The sequence below is a fragment of the Chiloscyllium plagiosum genome, chromosome 20, assembly GCF_004010195.1.
Source record: "Chiloscyllium plagiosum isolate BGI_BamShark_2017 chromosome 20, ASM401019v2, whole genome shotgun sequence".
Taxonomy (NCBI): Eukaryota; Metazoa; Chordata; class Chondrichthyes; order Orectolobiformes; family Hemiscylliidae; genus Chiloscyllium; species Chiloscyllium plagiosum.
Genome location: NC_057729.1, coordinates 39,268,800 through 39,284,493, shown reverse-complemented (window position 1 = coordinate 39,284,493; position 15,694 = coordinate 39,268,800). Strand labels below are relative to the sequence as shown.

General features: G+C 39.0%; 1 protein-coding gene across 8 annotated transcripts in view; it reads right to left on the bottom strand.

The window, feature by feature from the left end:
* Nucleotides 1-582: 582 nt before the first annotated feature.
* Nucleotides 583-15,694, bottom strand: part of LOC122560188 (band 4.1-like protein 3) — a 277,917-nt gene continuing 262,805 nt past the window's right edge. For all 8 annotated transcript variants that reach the window (XM_043710581.1, XM_043710574.1, XM_043710579.1 and 5 more), the window contains 5 exons: nucleotides 13,657-13,737; nucleotides 13,465-13,557; nucleotides 9,781-9,861; nucleotides 7,893-8,009; nucleotides 583-4,100 (listed from right to left, as the gene is read on the bottom strand). In XM_043710581.1, coding sequence (XP_043566516.1) covers nucleotides 4,095-4,100; nucleotides 7,893-8,009; nucleotides 9,781-9,861; nucleotides 13,465-13,557; nucleotides 13,657-13,737 — 378 coding nt within the window. In that variant the 3' untranslated portion in view covers nucleotides 583-4,094. The remainder of the gene's footprint in view (nucleotides 4,101-7,892; nucleotides 8,010-9,780; nucleotides 9,862-13,464; nucleotides 13,558-13,656; nucleotides 13,738-15,694) is intronic.

Here is a 15,694-nt window from a genome sequence, read left to right as displayed (position 1 = left end):
GTCAAAAATATTGCACTGGGGAAGCGGGCTTTGAAAAAAGACAAGGTGCAATAGATATACATTGAACTCCATGATGCTAATTTAATAGGCTGATTTGTCAATAAATGGGGCACTATTTGAAACCACGTATACTCTATATAGCAAAGCCTTCGCTTGCATGAATTGTAGAAATATTTGGGCTTGTGTGGCGCAATATCAGAAAGAAAGGAACAATTGTTGAAGAGGTTGAGTTGCACATACAGCTTATGTTTTATTTATGTTTAAAACTCGGCTTAGAAAGTTCAGTTACAACTTTCAGAGCCAACACAGAAATGATGGATCAAATGACCTCATTCCCTGTTTTGCATCATTTTATGAAAATAAAACAAAAGTTCTGAATGAACATTAAACCATAAATTACTACCCTCACATGGAAAACTGCTACACTCACTTATTAACTCCATCTTTTCATCCTTTTAAATCACAATTTGAGCTAAATCACCAATCTAAACTAACTGCAGTTTTGATGTAAAAGTCAACAGCCTTTCTGCAAAGCACTCCTATGTAGCATTGAAAATGACGTTTGGATTTTTAAAAAAATAATTATCCAACAGTTACTGAATTTTATTAAGATAATGGTAACATAAAAGTCATTGACACTTCCATCTGCCTTTTGGTTTAGATACAGCATTTACAAAAGTAAATCCCACTTTTCCAAAATACAATACTGATAAAATAATTCATCAACAAACAAAGCTAATGGTTTGGAATACAGATAGAAAAAAAAATTGAGAATATCAAAACTTACAAACGGTTAATGGAAAGAAAGGATTTAAAACACTACAAAAATGGAAAAAAATCATGGAAAAATATGAAGTAAATATTCAATAATCCAGAGACTCAGAAAAAGCATGAAACAGCAAAGGAAACAAGAAAAGCTTTGGTTCATTTTCCAATGATCTTGTCCAAAACCTAAATTTTAATGAACTATGATCCATGATAGGTTTGCATTGCTCATGGAATATAGTTTTTTTCTATGGTTTCACTTCCATAATTATTTAATGTTTTCTTCATTTCTCATACCTTGTGCGAAAGTTGTTTTCTTACATTCTTCACTTATCTCAAAATGTTTAAGTCAGTGCTCCATAAATAGAAAAACAAAAATTAACAGCTGCTCTACGGTTTCACTCTTGGCATCCCAAACCTAAAATGGATTTTAAAATTACTTCATGCACTTTCTAGAAAGTTGAGAATTGGTGCATTTTTAACATTGCCTACTCATTGGAATCTGTGTATTTAAAATAATCTGAGACTTAACTGCTCAAGGTGTGTTCTCTTTTCAGTTTCCCATTTTAACTTCCTCTTCTGAACGGATATGAAGGGCACCTGCCAGGGCAAATACGCACACTGGGCTTTAATCTAATAGTCATGTCTCAACTGCTGTTTTAAACACAGGCTTGCACAGGGAAACTGTTAGGGACTTGCTGGTGGGCCAACCTCGAGAGGACAGGAGAGGAGCTGAGGCCTGCAATAACTCAAAGAACACACTATGGAATTGATCCTCCATGTCCACGGAGGTGTATTTAGACCTCCCCTACTCCAGGACTCTTTCCCACCTCAGGTCTCACCCCAAGCCTCTATGCCTTGTAGTGAAACCCTACCCATTCACTTAATTGTGCTAGAGAGTAGTCCTTCAGTTCCCATCTAAGGGTCTACAGCTGCCCAGTATTTCAGTTTCTCTTGTCAGCCAGCTACCACTTTACATTAGGTAGTTTTCTGGACATTGTACTATTGAGGTCAAGTTGCTTTGGCACCCCTTCGGCCCAACCTACATGACTGCTAAGCCATTGGACAGTGTCTACATCAAAACACATTAAGACTTTACATAGTGCTAAAGCTTTCCTAATATCATACATCGATTATGTTCAGGTATGCACAAGGTACTCAGAGATATGAAATTGAATTTGTACCATTGTTGCTGAAAACTTGATTTTTGTTGATCATAGCTACCTTTGTAAATTGGCAAGACATTGAGTCACTAAAATTGTACACCATATTTTTGTTTTTGTTAACCCTTCAATATAGTTGACAGCCTACAAAATTGATCTGCATCTTTTCTTCAAAGGGACTCCTCAGTTTTTAGAAATTAATTTCGAATCACCCCAAATCAGACTGTAGAGATGAAAAAAAAATGAAATTACACAGAAGGATCCTAGTGAATAAATTCAAAATGTGCTTGAAATCCCTCTTTCCATTACTTTAAAAGTGACAGTAATTCATTTAAAATGTGCTAACATAGATTTGCAGAGAGAGGAATTTCAGACAAAGGAGCATATTCTGAAGTTCTGCCAGTGGGAAACTTCACCATACCAAAAATTGCGGTGATACTAAATGAAAACCTTGAACAGCACCAATGCTCAATATGTGTGGGGCCAATCAGGCAAATTTCAGTACTGGCCATGAAAACTCTGAAAAGTCATCCCTTAGCACTGTATATAAGCATCTCACAGTTGTGTTTCAATGCTCTGGATTTTAAGACTGGCACAGGTATTCTAACCCACTAATTCCCATAGTGCAACAATCCTCCTACAGTTGATTCACAGCTTTGGTGTCCACTACGACAAATCTCTGTGTTCTATAGCCTATCAAATATATAACAAAGGAATGGGCACAGGAGATGCATCTGGCACATTTATTTCACTATGAAGGTAAAAGGATACAATGAACACATACCATTGAGCTGTAGGGGGAGAAAAGCAATTATGGAGCATTTCATATCTGTATTATGGTGTTTTAATGCACTCATGCACACATAGACTCATGTCTGCTGTTGATACAATTGCAAATATTCTCAAATACTTCATCACTCATGTTCAGTTTAAAATATTGGGTAAGTCACTAAAACAATCCTATCAAAAATATATTTAGCAATGGTAAACAAACAAACTACATCTGATTAAATGCCAACTGTGCAAATCTTCTGCTTCTCTCAGCTGTCCGTTGCATCATCTAAGCATGCACATGGCATTTAATATCTTATGTGACAGCACGTAATTAAATAGGCAGAACTCACAAGTGCTTCAGTACTAATCTTGAGTTCTGATCTCCTTTGTCATGCTAGATAGGTAAAGCAGCTCATGTGTATAATCAGCAATGTATAATATTCCTTTGCTGGCTTTACTATTAACAAAGGTAAATTCTTCTAACAGTTCTTGAAGGATTTAGAACAAGCTATGAGAATAGATACCACATGCCTGTGGTGCCTCGGAATAGTGAGGAAGTTGATCAGAATGAAAAATTCTGTCCTTTGTGAACCATTGCTAAGTATTTTTACTGAACCACTAGTTTGAGTATCTTCCTATAGATATCACTTGTAACAGCTAGGTGTGTGCTAACAAACCTCTATCCACCAACTTTTGATTAAGACATCTGTGAAACCTCATTTGCCTAAAATTATTCACTTTCAAATAATTACGTCTTTTTTAATTTACAAAAACACAAACTTCTGCCAAACCAAGTATTAGTTAAAAACCAATACCAGGTTACCATTTGAATATTACAAAGTTCAGAGAAGAAATACATCCAATCTTTACATAACCAGTAAGCATTTTTCAGTATAAATTAATGCAAATTCAAATCGGGAACCAATATGTGCCATTCATTTACATCGAATAATTTGTATAATTGCTGACCGTCTTTAGCAGATCAAAAAAAAGGAGGAAATTAAGTTGACATCCATTGCAAAGCATGTATTATTAAACATTAGTTGCAAGATTTCTCTTCCATCTCCATGAATGGTATTCCCAAGTGGGATTCTGATTGCTGGAAAAGCTCATATACTTTGGAATGATGGTTAGAGGTTCTAGTTTTCCTTTGATTTTCTTTCTCCCCTCAAAACATGCGTTTTCTCTACTGGAAAATGTTTTATTTTCTTGGTGTAGTTGGAACTGAAATTTGTTTTTTGCACAGCAGGAGTATATTTTTACATTGATATTGATATTCTTTCCCGGTTCTTCTGTAAACTAACAAGGCAGAGAAAGTCTGTGCCAATAAAAGCATCCGTATGATTCCATTCTGTTATTCACGGTGTTTTGAGGACTTTCACTTGTACATTATTACTCCTGAAGGAGAGAGACAGAGAGAGAAAGAGAAAGATTTATTTGAAAAAGTTAACTCCAGTATTCAACTATCTTCAATTTTCACCACATGTCCATCCCCTGCGCCTTCTTCCTTGGCCACACTTTAAAGGTGATAGTCTGGATTGGTCTACAGTTGCAGAGGCATTCAATTTTTTTCACCAGGGTCACAGGACATTGATTCAAATTAGTTGATATTCACCCTCTTCAGTAAAAGCACTTTCCAGTTAAGCCAACGAATGCATCCCATTAATATGATAACCAAGTGAAGATAACTGTGCATGGATAGAACTATACAGTCACTGGTGCTCAGTACTATAGCCTGCATTTTTTTTATCCGCTAACGATATTGAGTGAGTCAATACTTTTAAAGTGAGCAAAAAACGTGGCAAATATTTATCTTTTAGGTAAAAGTAAATAAGTGGTTAACGGATCAGAAGTATTCAATGGAAAGCTGATGTATTCAATCACATTATTTGCCTCTTTTTTTTTTAGAAAAGATGTTGTCACTACTTAATATAGGGAAAAAGGGGGTTTCCACCGAATTAAGATTAATTGGTCTTTATCTGCATCACTTCATTTTGAGAGGGGTGTGTGTTAGGACTGCCCTTATCAACCCAGTTGTATTCTGAGTGCAGCCATTTCTTGCTTCTCGCAGAGGAGGTTGTCAGCATTGACTCTGCAAGGGCCGAACGTATAGCCAGTCACTTTGGCTTACGTTGTTGATGTGCTCGTCATGATCATCAGCCCAGCTGATAATACCAAGAGATATAGTGCATGGAGTCCTCTGCAAAAATAAATTGCGAAAAGGTGCTAGGCTCCTGATCAGTCAGAAGGGATGAACTCTCCATTGAAGGGACATCAAGCTCTTTAATTAGAGCACTACCCATTTCTTCTACTCATGAGTTTATCTTAGTCCTAAGGAGGAATCCTGGTCAGTGAACTACCAACAGCTGGAGGTCAAAGTCACCAACCAACTGGGACACCAGTCAGGACTGCTTGGAGTGTTGTCTGACAGGATCGTTTTTTGATCATAAACCAATTGATCACTGCCATGTTGTCATACTAGTTGGTCACTTTGCTCCCTTCTCTGTCGTTCATCACACTGGAGCAGAAAATGCTCATTGACTTCTTCTGGGACAAAAGGCATGTTGCTATGGAGGCTGCTACTTAGAGAGGGCACTCAGTTCTCGGTCCACCTTCACAGCCTCCTAGATGGTGTTCTCTGGCAACACATTTCCTCTGCCAGGTGCTGGGACTACTGGGATTTTAAGACTCAGACATGTTGGATGATGCCACCAGCTGTATGTGCCTGGTAATATCCAGTTTGCAGTCATAGCCATCCAGAGCCGAAAACAGTGGCATTGACTCCAAAGCCACTTGTGATGTCAAGGCAGCTCAAGCATAAGGTGAGCTTCCATCTGAACTGACCTCCATTTGGACAGAATTTCATGTTAACCCTTGTCCCATGATCACTCCCTCAAGATCCATGTCCAACAATTTCACCAGTCTCGAGGAATTTCATTCTGCAGAGGGTATTAGACCATGTGACAACAACATGTAGGAGTAAAGGTAGGCCATTCAGCCCATCAAGTCTGATTTGTAATTCAGTGAGATCACGACCGATATAAAGATCCTCAACTCCACTTTCCTGCCTTTTCCCCATAACCAGAGATCAACCAGATACTACATTCATGTATTTACAGGGCATTTTTATTTGCTGAAAAATTTGAGTTATGTAGTACTTCAAATAAAGCAGTCATGTAGCAGAAGGGCTTTTTTTGCACAATTAATTGATTCACATTAAGCAAATTCGAACAAGAGGAACGGACTGGAGGGAAAAATTTATTTTATTTACTTGTCTTATTTCACTTAATTTCCTTCTCAAACATTTCCAGTTACGACTGTAATCTTAAAGAATAATTTGCATTGCATTTATTTATATTTTTAAAATACTTTAAGCACCTGAATTACAGCAGTTCAAATGTTCTTTCTCTCAGGAAAAGATGTTCAAATATATTCATGTAATTTCCAAATGTATAGCCTCTAGTAATACACCCATTCTTATTGCTCTTTGCTGAGCTCACTCCAGAGAATCATTTTGAAAAGGAACTGAATAAAATGACACATAATAATAATGATATTGTTCACTAATGAGTTATACAGCATAGGAATACATATTTCACCTTATATAATAGTTCTTTTAATTTATTTTGGGATGTGGGTTTTAGTGGCTGTGCCAGCAGTTGTTGACCATCCTTAGTTCCCTTTGACAATGTGATGGTGAGCTGCTTCTCGAATCACTGCTGTTCAGCGTTGGGTAATGGGGAGAGAAGAATTCCAGCATTTTGACCCAGTGACAGTGAAGGCGATATATTTCCAAGTCAGGATGGTGAGTAGCTTGAAGAGGAATTTGCAACTGGTGGTATTCACCCGCATCTGCTACCCTTGTCCTTCTACATGGTAGTGAGGTCAGTGAATGTTGAGGGGCTGTACTGGAATGCAATATGCATACTATTGCTTCTGATTCATGGAATCCCTACAGTGTGGAAGCAGGCCATTCGGCCCATTAAGTCCACGCTGCTTTGTTGGCTCAGTTAAAAGTAAGTTAATGCATATAGAAAAAGAAATTCTCAACCAATACTAAATGTGCTTAGTTTTCAAAACTGGATTTTTTTTCCAATTCATTCTTGAGATATGGATGTCACTGGCTAGGCCAGCATTTATGAGTTAAGAGTCAACCACATTGCTGTTGGTCTGCAGTTACATATAGGCCAGGCCAGGTAAGGACAACAGGTTCCTTCCCCAAAATATTTTAGTGAACTAGATTTTCATTGAATTCAAATTCCATCATTTGCAATGGTGGGATTCAAACCCAGGTCTTCAGAATGTTAACTGGGTTTCTGGATTAATAGTCAAGTAATAATACCACTTGATTATTATCTCCTCACAATGCGAACTAAAAGATGATTCTAGGCAGGAAAATGGCAGACAGAATTTAATCCAGAGTAACATATTTGGAAAGGATATCCAAGGCAAGAAAAAAAAAGTGATAAATGGTTATATTGTCAGAAGTGTAGGGAAACAAAGTAACTTTGGAGCAGATGTCAACCTATCTTACAACTTCAAGAATTGGTGGATAAAGTGGCTAAGTAAGGCACAGGGGCATATTTTGTTAGCCAATGCCTAGCACACAATAGCTCAGATGTTATGCTAGAATTGTAAAAAATACTATTAATGTCACAGCTCAAGTTAAGTTCTGGTCACTGCATTATATGAAGGATGTGATCACATGGAAAAGGATACAGAGACTTACAAGGAACATTGCCAGAGAATTTTAGTCACAAGGAAAGATTTGATTGACTTGGGATTTTTTCCTTTCGAACAGAGAAGACTGGGGCGCGGGGGGTTGGTTAATAGTGAGGTGTACATTTAGGAGGAGTGAGAAGGTTCAGAGCAAGTTCAGGAGACATTGTTTCACTCAGAGGGTGGCTGGGGATTTGGAGTAGATGGTTGGAAATGGTGATAGGTAGAGAGACACTTGCTGCATTTAAAACATATTTCAATGTGCTTTCAAAGTGCCACGACTATGGGCCAAGAGTTGGAATAGGGTTCTGCTGGATAGATTTTTATTAGTTGGGAAAGAAATGATGGGTCGAAAACCACCTTCTATGCCATAAACGTTCTACATTTCTAAGGCGAAATGATTTGCAAGAAATAAAGAGAAAAATGGTGACCTCCATTGAGAACAATAAACAATCATATACTGCACTGTACCTTTGATTCCTTTGCATTTTGCTCTGTTTCGGGCTCCGATTCTTTATAAACCACAGCTTTTGTTACGAGCATGTCGGGGTGTTGCTGTTTCACTTCCTTAATTGCAAGAGCCAGAGCCTAGAGTAGACAGTACAGTTACGAGGGGAACATAGATTTGGTTTGTAGATTGCATTGAAAATGTGCCTTCCTGGCTGATGAAAAGGGAATTATAGCAACACCATGATATTTAATGATTTCCTAGTGCTATCTGGTACAAAAGGGTCATCGTCAAACAGATGATCGCACAATCTTACTTAAAGTTAGTCTTAAAAATTCACATTATCCTTGAATTTATCCTGAAACAAAAATCAGGTAAGCAGGGAGTGAGGTAAGCAGCAAATCCTGTTCCAACAGTACAGAGAGGATCTGATGTCCAAATCAATCCATCTCATTTGCATGCCAACTGCCCAACTATGACATGCAGGGATGGAATTTCAACTAGTAAGGTGGTTCAGGACACCAACTATGAGTGTTACCGGAGGACATTTCCCTGGGAAGCAGTCTGTGTAAGTAGCTTCATGCTCCTGCCTGAACTGTCGACTCGCCTGCTCCTCAGATGCTGTCTGACCTGCTGTGCTTTTTCTAGCTCCACTCTCTACTCTCGAGTATCTGCAGTCCCCACTATCTCCAACCTACTCCATTCACCTACTGGTTTCAGGCAGGAAGGGAGGGAATTTATGTAAAAGGGGCCAGACAGTTAACATTTCACAGGCCTCAAACTGTCAAGTTCGGGATCCTTGAACCCACTTCACCAATCAGGAGTTAAAAATGTCTGTAGAGCTGGAAAATTAGATAATGATGTTAACGTAGTGAGCTGGTGCAGGCACAGAGAATTAAAGGCTACCTTCTGCACCAGATCACTTCTGCGATTCTGTGAAATTGATGTTAATCATGAACCCCAACAATTTCAAATGTTTCATGTGTGACTCAAAATTTTTACATTTGCATCATTTGCCCACAATACTGTAGTAAGAATTGCGCTGACCACCATGATGACCATTTAATTGTTTGATTTAATCACACAGGATGCAACCTCATATTTGGAAGCTATTGAGCATAAACTCAGTACACAAAGGTGTACAATAAGAACATGACTTTTCAAAAAGAAAATAGAAGCTAACCATTCAGTCCCTTAAGGCTCCCCTGTCCTTCAATACAATTATGGCTCATCGCTTCCATGTTCCAACCTAATCCCCAGAACCTCTTCTTCCTCATGAGATGAAAAATCTTGTAGATCTCTGTATTGAATATTTTCAATGGTGGAATATTTAGAGTCTCTTGGAGCAGTGAAAATCTCAAGATTCACAACGCACTGAGGGAAGAAATGTCTCAATCTCTGTTAAATGATTGACCTCTTGTCTACTGCAGTAAACTCAGAGGGAACAAATGGTAATGCTTAGAAATGAATGTAGTAGATTTGCTGGAATTCCATTTTGAGGAACACAAGTTGGACCAGTATGTGTGACATTCACAGGTTCTACTGGTCTTTTGGGATATATAACATAGAACAGTTCAGCACAGGAGAAGGGCCTTCAGCCATCATGAATGCACTGACCATGATGCCAGACCAAACTAATCCCATCTGCCTGCACATGGTCCTTGTTCATCTATTTCCCGCCTGTTCATGTGTCTGCCTAAATGCGTCTTAAACATTACTATCGTATCTGTTTCCACCACTCTATCGGCAACACGTTCCTATCACCCTCTTTTAAAAAAAAACATGTTTCACACATCACAGAATCCCTACAGTGTGGAAGGCGGCCATTCGGCCCATTGAGTCCACACCGACCCATGCTTTTGTAAAAGTAATGTTACAATGTACATAAAATGACGCAAAATGGTTTCGTACCTGGTCTTGGTCAACGTCAGCATCACCTGTGATGATGATTCTTTTCTCAATCCTGGTTTCTGAAAATCCTCCTTTCACTGACTGGATACACAATAAATCCCATTTGTTAGCATCACTTGTAAGTTCAGAAGAAAAAAATTGCTTTGCAAGCCTAAACCTTAGCAGTGCGGACTATCCTAAATGGAGACTGCACATGCTCAACATGAGGCAAGTATGAAGTAGCTGCACATTTTTCTGATCAACAGTGTTCAGACTCTCAAACATGGCACCTAGTTTCCAAGCGTGTCAGACTCTCAGCTGATTGAAGTAAAATCATACCACGTTTAGAAAATGAACACGAAAGATACATTAATTCTGACCTCACATTATTCCCACAGTAATGACACTGTTTCTCTTTGTTCGTGGCTGAAGTTTAATGTTTGTGTAACAGTTTGGTTACTATTTTATTGTTGACCATAGATTTCTATCAGTTTGGCTCTGTGGGAACTCTCTTGTTTCTGATACAAACATTTGTGGGTTCAAATAAAGGGGAAAGGCTGTGGATGCTTGAATTCTGAAACAAACACAGATCACTGGAGAAATTCAGGAGGACTAGCAGCGTCCGTGGAGAGTTATTGTTACAAATCTAGTCGGACTCTGCTTCAGCACCTCTGACCTGAGGTTCTTCAGCATTCTTGTTGTTTGATCCAGGTCTTTAACATGCCATATGTGTGTCATTTATCAGTGAATATATGGATACAATCGACACATTTACTTTGACATAAGATGGAATCTGGAGTTTACATGATGTCTTGTGGTTTCTATACAAAGATTAATTCATCTTGAGAAGATAAGTAAAGCTTGGATGTTCTTGTGGTGGAACCATCCTTGAAGAGACATCAGAACGCAAAATCACTTGGGGAATTTACACAATAGTATGTGGATGTTTACAATTGCTCAAAGGCAATGGTTAATCGTAGACTCAGCGTCTGGACATTTCAAACCTAACAAAGAAGGTTGTGAAAAAAAACCCATTTAATTGCCTACATTTTGGGTGTTCTGCAAATACGGATCTTTCCTTCCTTTCGACTTAAACAGACTGCTCGTTTTGTCTCTGTTCTTCAAAGTCACAACTCTCAAAATTTTAAGGGACTCCTTCTCAAAATGTCAACTGAAACGAAAGGAAAAAGGGCGGGAGTTATCCCACCACCTCTCCATCTGAAACAGGCAAACAATTCAGACTGACATTTCAGTGCTGTGCTGCAGAGGTGCTGCATTGTCGGAGGTGTCATTTCTTGAAAGAGATGCTAAAATGAGGCACTCTCTGTTCCAGTGGCTCAGGCAGTGCAAACAAAATGTCAATCCAAAATTTTAAGAATAGAAAATCATCTTGGGTCACATTTAATCCTAAACCAATGCTCCTAAACTGATTACCCATCAGTGCTCAGCACACTTTCATGATCAATTTGCTTATGTAACATAACCACCACTGGGTGCTTGGAGCTATGTTTGCGATTTTATATTTTTGCGCACGAGAAAAGGGCAGATTGAAATATAGATGATTCGCCAGAAACTAATTTATTCAGTCTTAATGTGGAGGTGTTGGTGTTGGACTGGGGTAGACAAAGTCAAAAGTCACACGACAGCTCAACAAAAGTATTTGAAACTGCAGGTCTTCGGAGACCTCACTCCTTCTGGACTATAACCCGTCGCTGTGTGATTTTTGACTTTAGTCAGTCTTACACATTGATTGCTAATGGCTGTTACATGTATCCATTCTCTGTCATGAAGTTCTTTTTGATGATTGAGTCCCAATGTGGAAATGCTCAACTAGCTGTGGAAGCTGCAGGTAACCAACTGGTGAACTGCATTCTAAGATGAAGTCTGACCTGGAAATTCAACAATGCAGAAGTTGGATATGGGCGGATGAAGGATAAATCCGTATTTGCAGAACACCCAAAAAGTAGACAGAATTAAGTGTTTTTTTTCCCACACCCTTCTTTGTTAGGTTTGAAATGTCTAGATGCTGAGTCTACGATTAACTATTGCCTTTGAGCAAGTGTAAATGTCCACATACCATTACGCGTAAATTCCCCAAGTGATTTTGCCTTCTGGTGTCTCTTCAAGGACGATTCCACCACAGGAACATCCACACTTTAATTACCTTCAGTAGGGATGTAGCAGGGATCAGTTTGATATAAGGAGCTGTACGTTCCTGCATGGTCTCCAAAACAGACAATGGCTTGACTCTGGATTAGGTGGCTATGAGTTACATCAAATGTGATGTTTCTGAAGACAAACAATTAAGCTGCTGCCTCTAGAAGCCCATGTAATGAGCGTTGGTCACTGGATTCCAGGTGGTCAGAGGTCTATTCAGGATGAGTATGCCATATTTCAGAACAACCAGGGCAGTTCGTCTGCTGTCCAGGCCAATTTTTCTCATAACCAAACAAAATTAGAAACAGATAAACTGACCACTTAATGACTGCTTGCACAGGATCTGTTTACCCACAACTTAGTTACTGTGGTAAAAATAAGGAAGAGGGATATCGAATACTGAGGTATTATGGCAATCATTTATAAGTACCGTTATGAGGCTAGAATGATAGAACAAAAAATGTTGGACTGGAAAATAAATGGATTAAGACAAAAGATACATTTATGGAGTTGTATTCCGATGGTGGCTTACTCGTGGGATATCAACAGGCAACAGACAGGCAGCTCAGCAGATCTTGGGAGCCACAGTGAGAGAAATGGAAACTAAATTGAAGGTGAGTCTGTACAACACACTGATACAATATTGTGGACAACTCAAGTTGCTATCCTGAAAATAGGATGTCCATGATTAAAAGCAATGTGACCTATTTAAGAAAACTGCATTTTGAGAAGAGATTAGAGAGCCTGAGATTCTTTACTCTGGAGAAGAGAATACTTAGAAGATAATTTATTTTGTCCCCATGATACTCAAAGGGTTGATAAGACTCAGTGTGACAAAGTGATACAGCAAAAATCCTTAATCGGCAATTATATCTTATAAATCCACTGCAAAAGTCTACTTTAGTTTTTAGTGTACCACAAAACAAAATATTGGTTGTACATCCAGCTTGGGTTACAACAAGTTTAATTCATTCACACTCAGCACAATTAACTGCTTTTTCAGGGCATAAGTTCAGGAAATAGATTTGATTGCAAAATATTATTCCTGAAACACACTAATAGTCTTGGGAACAGAGTATATTAAAAGAAATTAAATTTAATTTTGTTGCTGAAACGGGGCCCTGGTCATAAACAATGGTTCGGGGCCTTACTTTATTTGTCAGCTTTCTTTAAAGACCATTCATGTGATATTATGAGTTTTCTGAGTTGACAAGCATCAATGGTCCAATTCTCAAAGTATTCTATCACAGGGAGTGAACACTACCACTATACTTTACCTCTGCTGGACTTTTAACAAATCAAATATTTGGTTGTGGAAGCAGAAACAAGACTTTCAGAGTATAATCTCAAAAAAAGGAATGTGAATCTTTTCAGCTGATAAAAACAAGAGTTAAAATGAATACTCAAGGTCATAACTTCCAGTTCACCATTTCTTGCCAAAAGTAAAGTGCTATCATTAACAAATGTTCTTGGACTTTAGTTAATAGCTTTGTTTGCATAGCCTTGGGCACAGTCTCAATGTAAATTGTCTGTCATCAACAGTGTTACCTTGGTGATATGAGTAGTGGTTGATGTGGATATGGTTTCAGAAGTCACAGACTGAGAGCTTGTTACATTTGTAGCTCCACTGCCACTGTCCACCTGAAAAACAAGTAAAACACACAGGATATCAGATTGTAAAAGAGAGAAACAATAATCTAGTCATCTTGGAAATTGCTTATCTAACATTCAGCAACTTACAAATGATGTGGACACAGTTTCCGAGATGACACTTTGTGAACTTGTTACAGTTTCATTTGCCAGATCTGGGATATTGGTAACCTTCAAAAGAAAACAAAATAGCACAACTCATGTTAGTTGGGTGTTACAACACTAAAAAAAGCCCAACTTCTGATTACCTTCGAACAAATTCACTGAATGTGTGTTGCCTCTGCGGAGCTATTCTCAAAACTCAGGCACCAGCTAGTGACTAATATTCCCTGAGTGAATGATTGTCAGATTTATTTAACATGTGAATATCATTATTGTGTGCCAACAAACATGCCTGAAGAAAGCTACATTAGCAAAAGCGAATATGGTCCCAAAAATAGAGTCAAGGAGCTAGAAAAGCACAGGGGGCTAGAAAAGCACAGCAGGCCAGACAGCATCTGAAATTCCTGATGAAGGGCTTTTGCCCGAAACGTTGATTTTCATGCTCCTTGGATGCTGCCTGACCTGCTGTGCTCATCTAGTACTACTCTTATCTCCAGCATCTGCAGTACCCACCTCCGCCTAGATGATCCCAAAAATACCCAAGTCAACAATATAATGAAGAGTAGCAATTTAAAAAATATATTTTCAAATTTGATAAAGGTATATGGAACGTATTATTCAAATCCAAGATTGTTCTATTGCTGCATTTCCCAGCTTTATTTTATGTGGGGTGCAATTGGATAATGCCACATTTATATTATTAATAGTCGATGTTACATTACAGACATGAGCCACTCAAAAAGAAATTACTCATTTACGTGTCATCCTTCTGAACTTCAGGACCTACCAAAGCATTTCACAACCTTCTGTTTTTAAGTACAGTCACTTAAGCACAGTGAGGAAATGTAGCAGCTAATTAGCACACAGAATGGCCTCACAAGCAACAATGAAATCATCTTGTTTTTCTGAGAGATGTTGGGGATAAATATTGAGGAGGACACTGTGAAAGGGTGGCATGGTGGCTCAGAGGTTAGCATTGCTGCCTCACAGCACCAGCGACTCACATTCAATTCCAACCTCGGGCAACTGTCTGTGTGGCGTTTGCACATTCTCCCAGTGTCTGTGTGGGTTTCTTCCGGGTCATTCAGTTTCCTCCCACAATCCAAAGATGTGCAGGTTAGGTGAATTGGCCATGCTAAATTGCCCATAGTGTTCAGGGATGTGTAGACTAGATGCATTAGTCAGGGGTAAAAGTAGAGTAGAGGGGAATGGGTCTGGGTGGGTTACTCGTTGGAGAGTCAGTGTGGACCTGTTAGGCCAAGTGGCCTGTTTCCACACTGTAGGGATTGTAAGTAAAACCTTATTTTTCTTCTTCAAATAGTTCCATAGGACTTTCCATGCCACTTAAGGCAACAGATAATCTTGTCAAAAATCTTGGTCCTAGATTACATGTTTAAATTAATCTGACGTCAATGAAATTGAATATCAGGTGGGGATTTATCGCCAGGGAATGGTGTTGACATAATTTTCTGTAGTACCATACATGTGCGAGGTGCAGCATTTTGGGAAAGCAAACCTTATACACTTAATGGTAAGGTCCTAGGGAGTGTTGCTGAACAAAGAGACCTCAAGTGCAGGTTCATAGCTCCTTGAAAGTAGAGTCGCAGGTAGATAGGATAGTGAAGAAGGCGTTTGGTACGCTTTCTTTTATTGGTCAGAGCACTGAGTATAGGAGTTGGGAGGTCATGTTGCGGTTGTAAAGGATGTTGGTTAGGCCATTTTTGGAATCCTATCGGAAGGATGTTGTGAAACTTGAAAAAGTGTTCAGAAAACATTTACAAGTATGCTGAAAATGTGTTGCTGGAAAAGCGCAGCAGGTCAGGCAGCATCCAAGGAACAGGAGAATCGACATTTCGGGCATAAGCCCTTCTTCAGGAATGAGGAAAGTGTGTCCACCAGGCTAAGATAAAAGGTAGGGAGGAGGGGCGTTGGAAATGCGATAGGTGGAAGGAGGTCAAGGTGAGGGTGATAGGCCGGAGTGGGGTGGGGACGGAGAGGTCAGGAAGAAGATTGCAGGTTAGGAAGG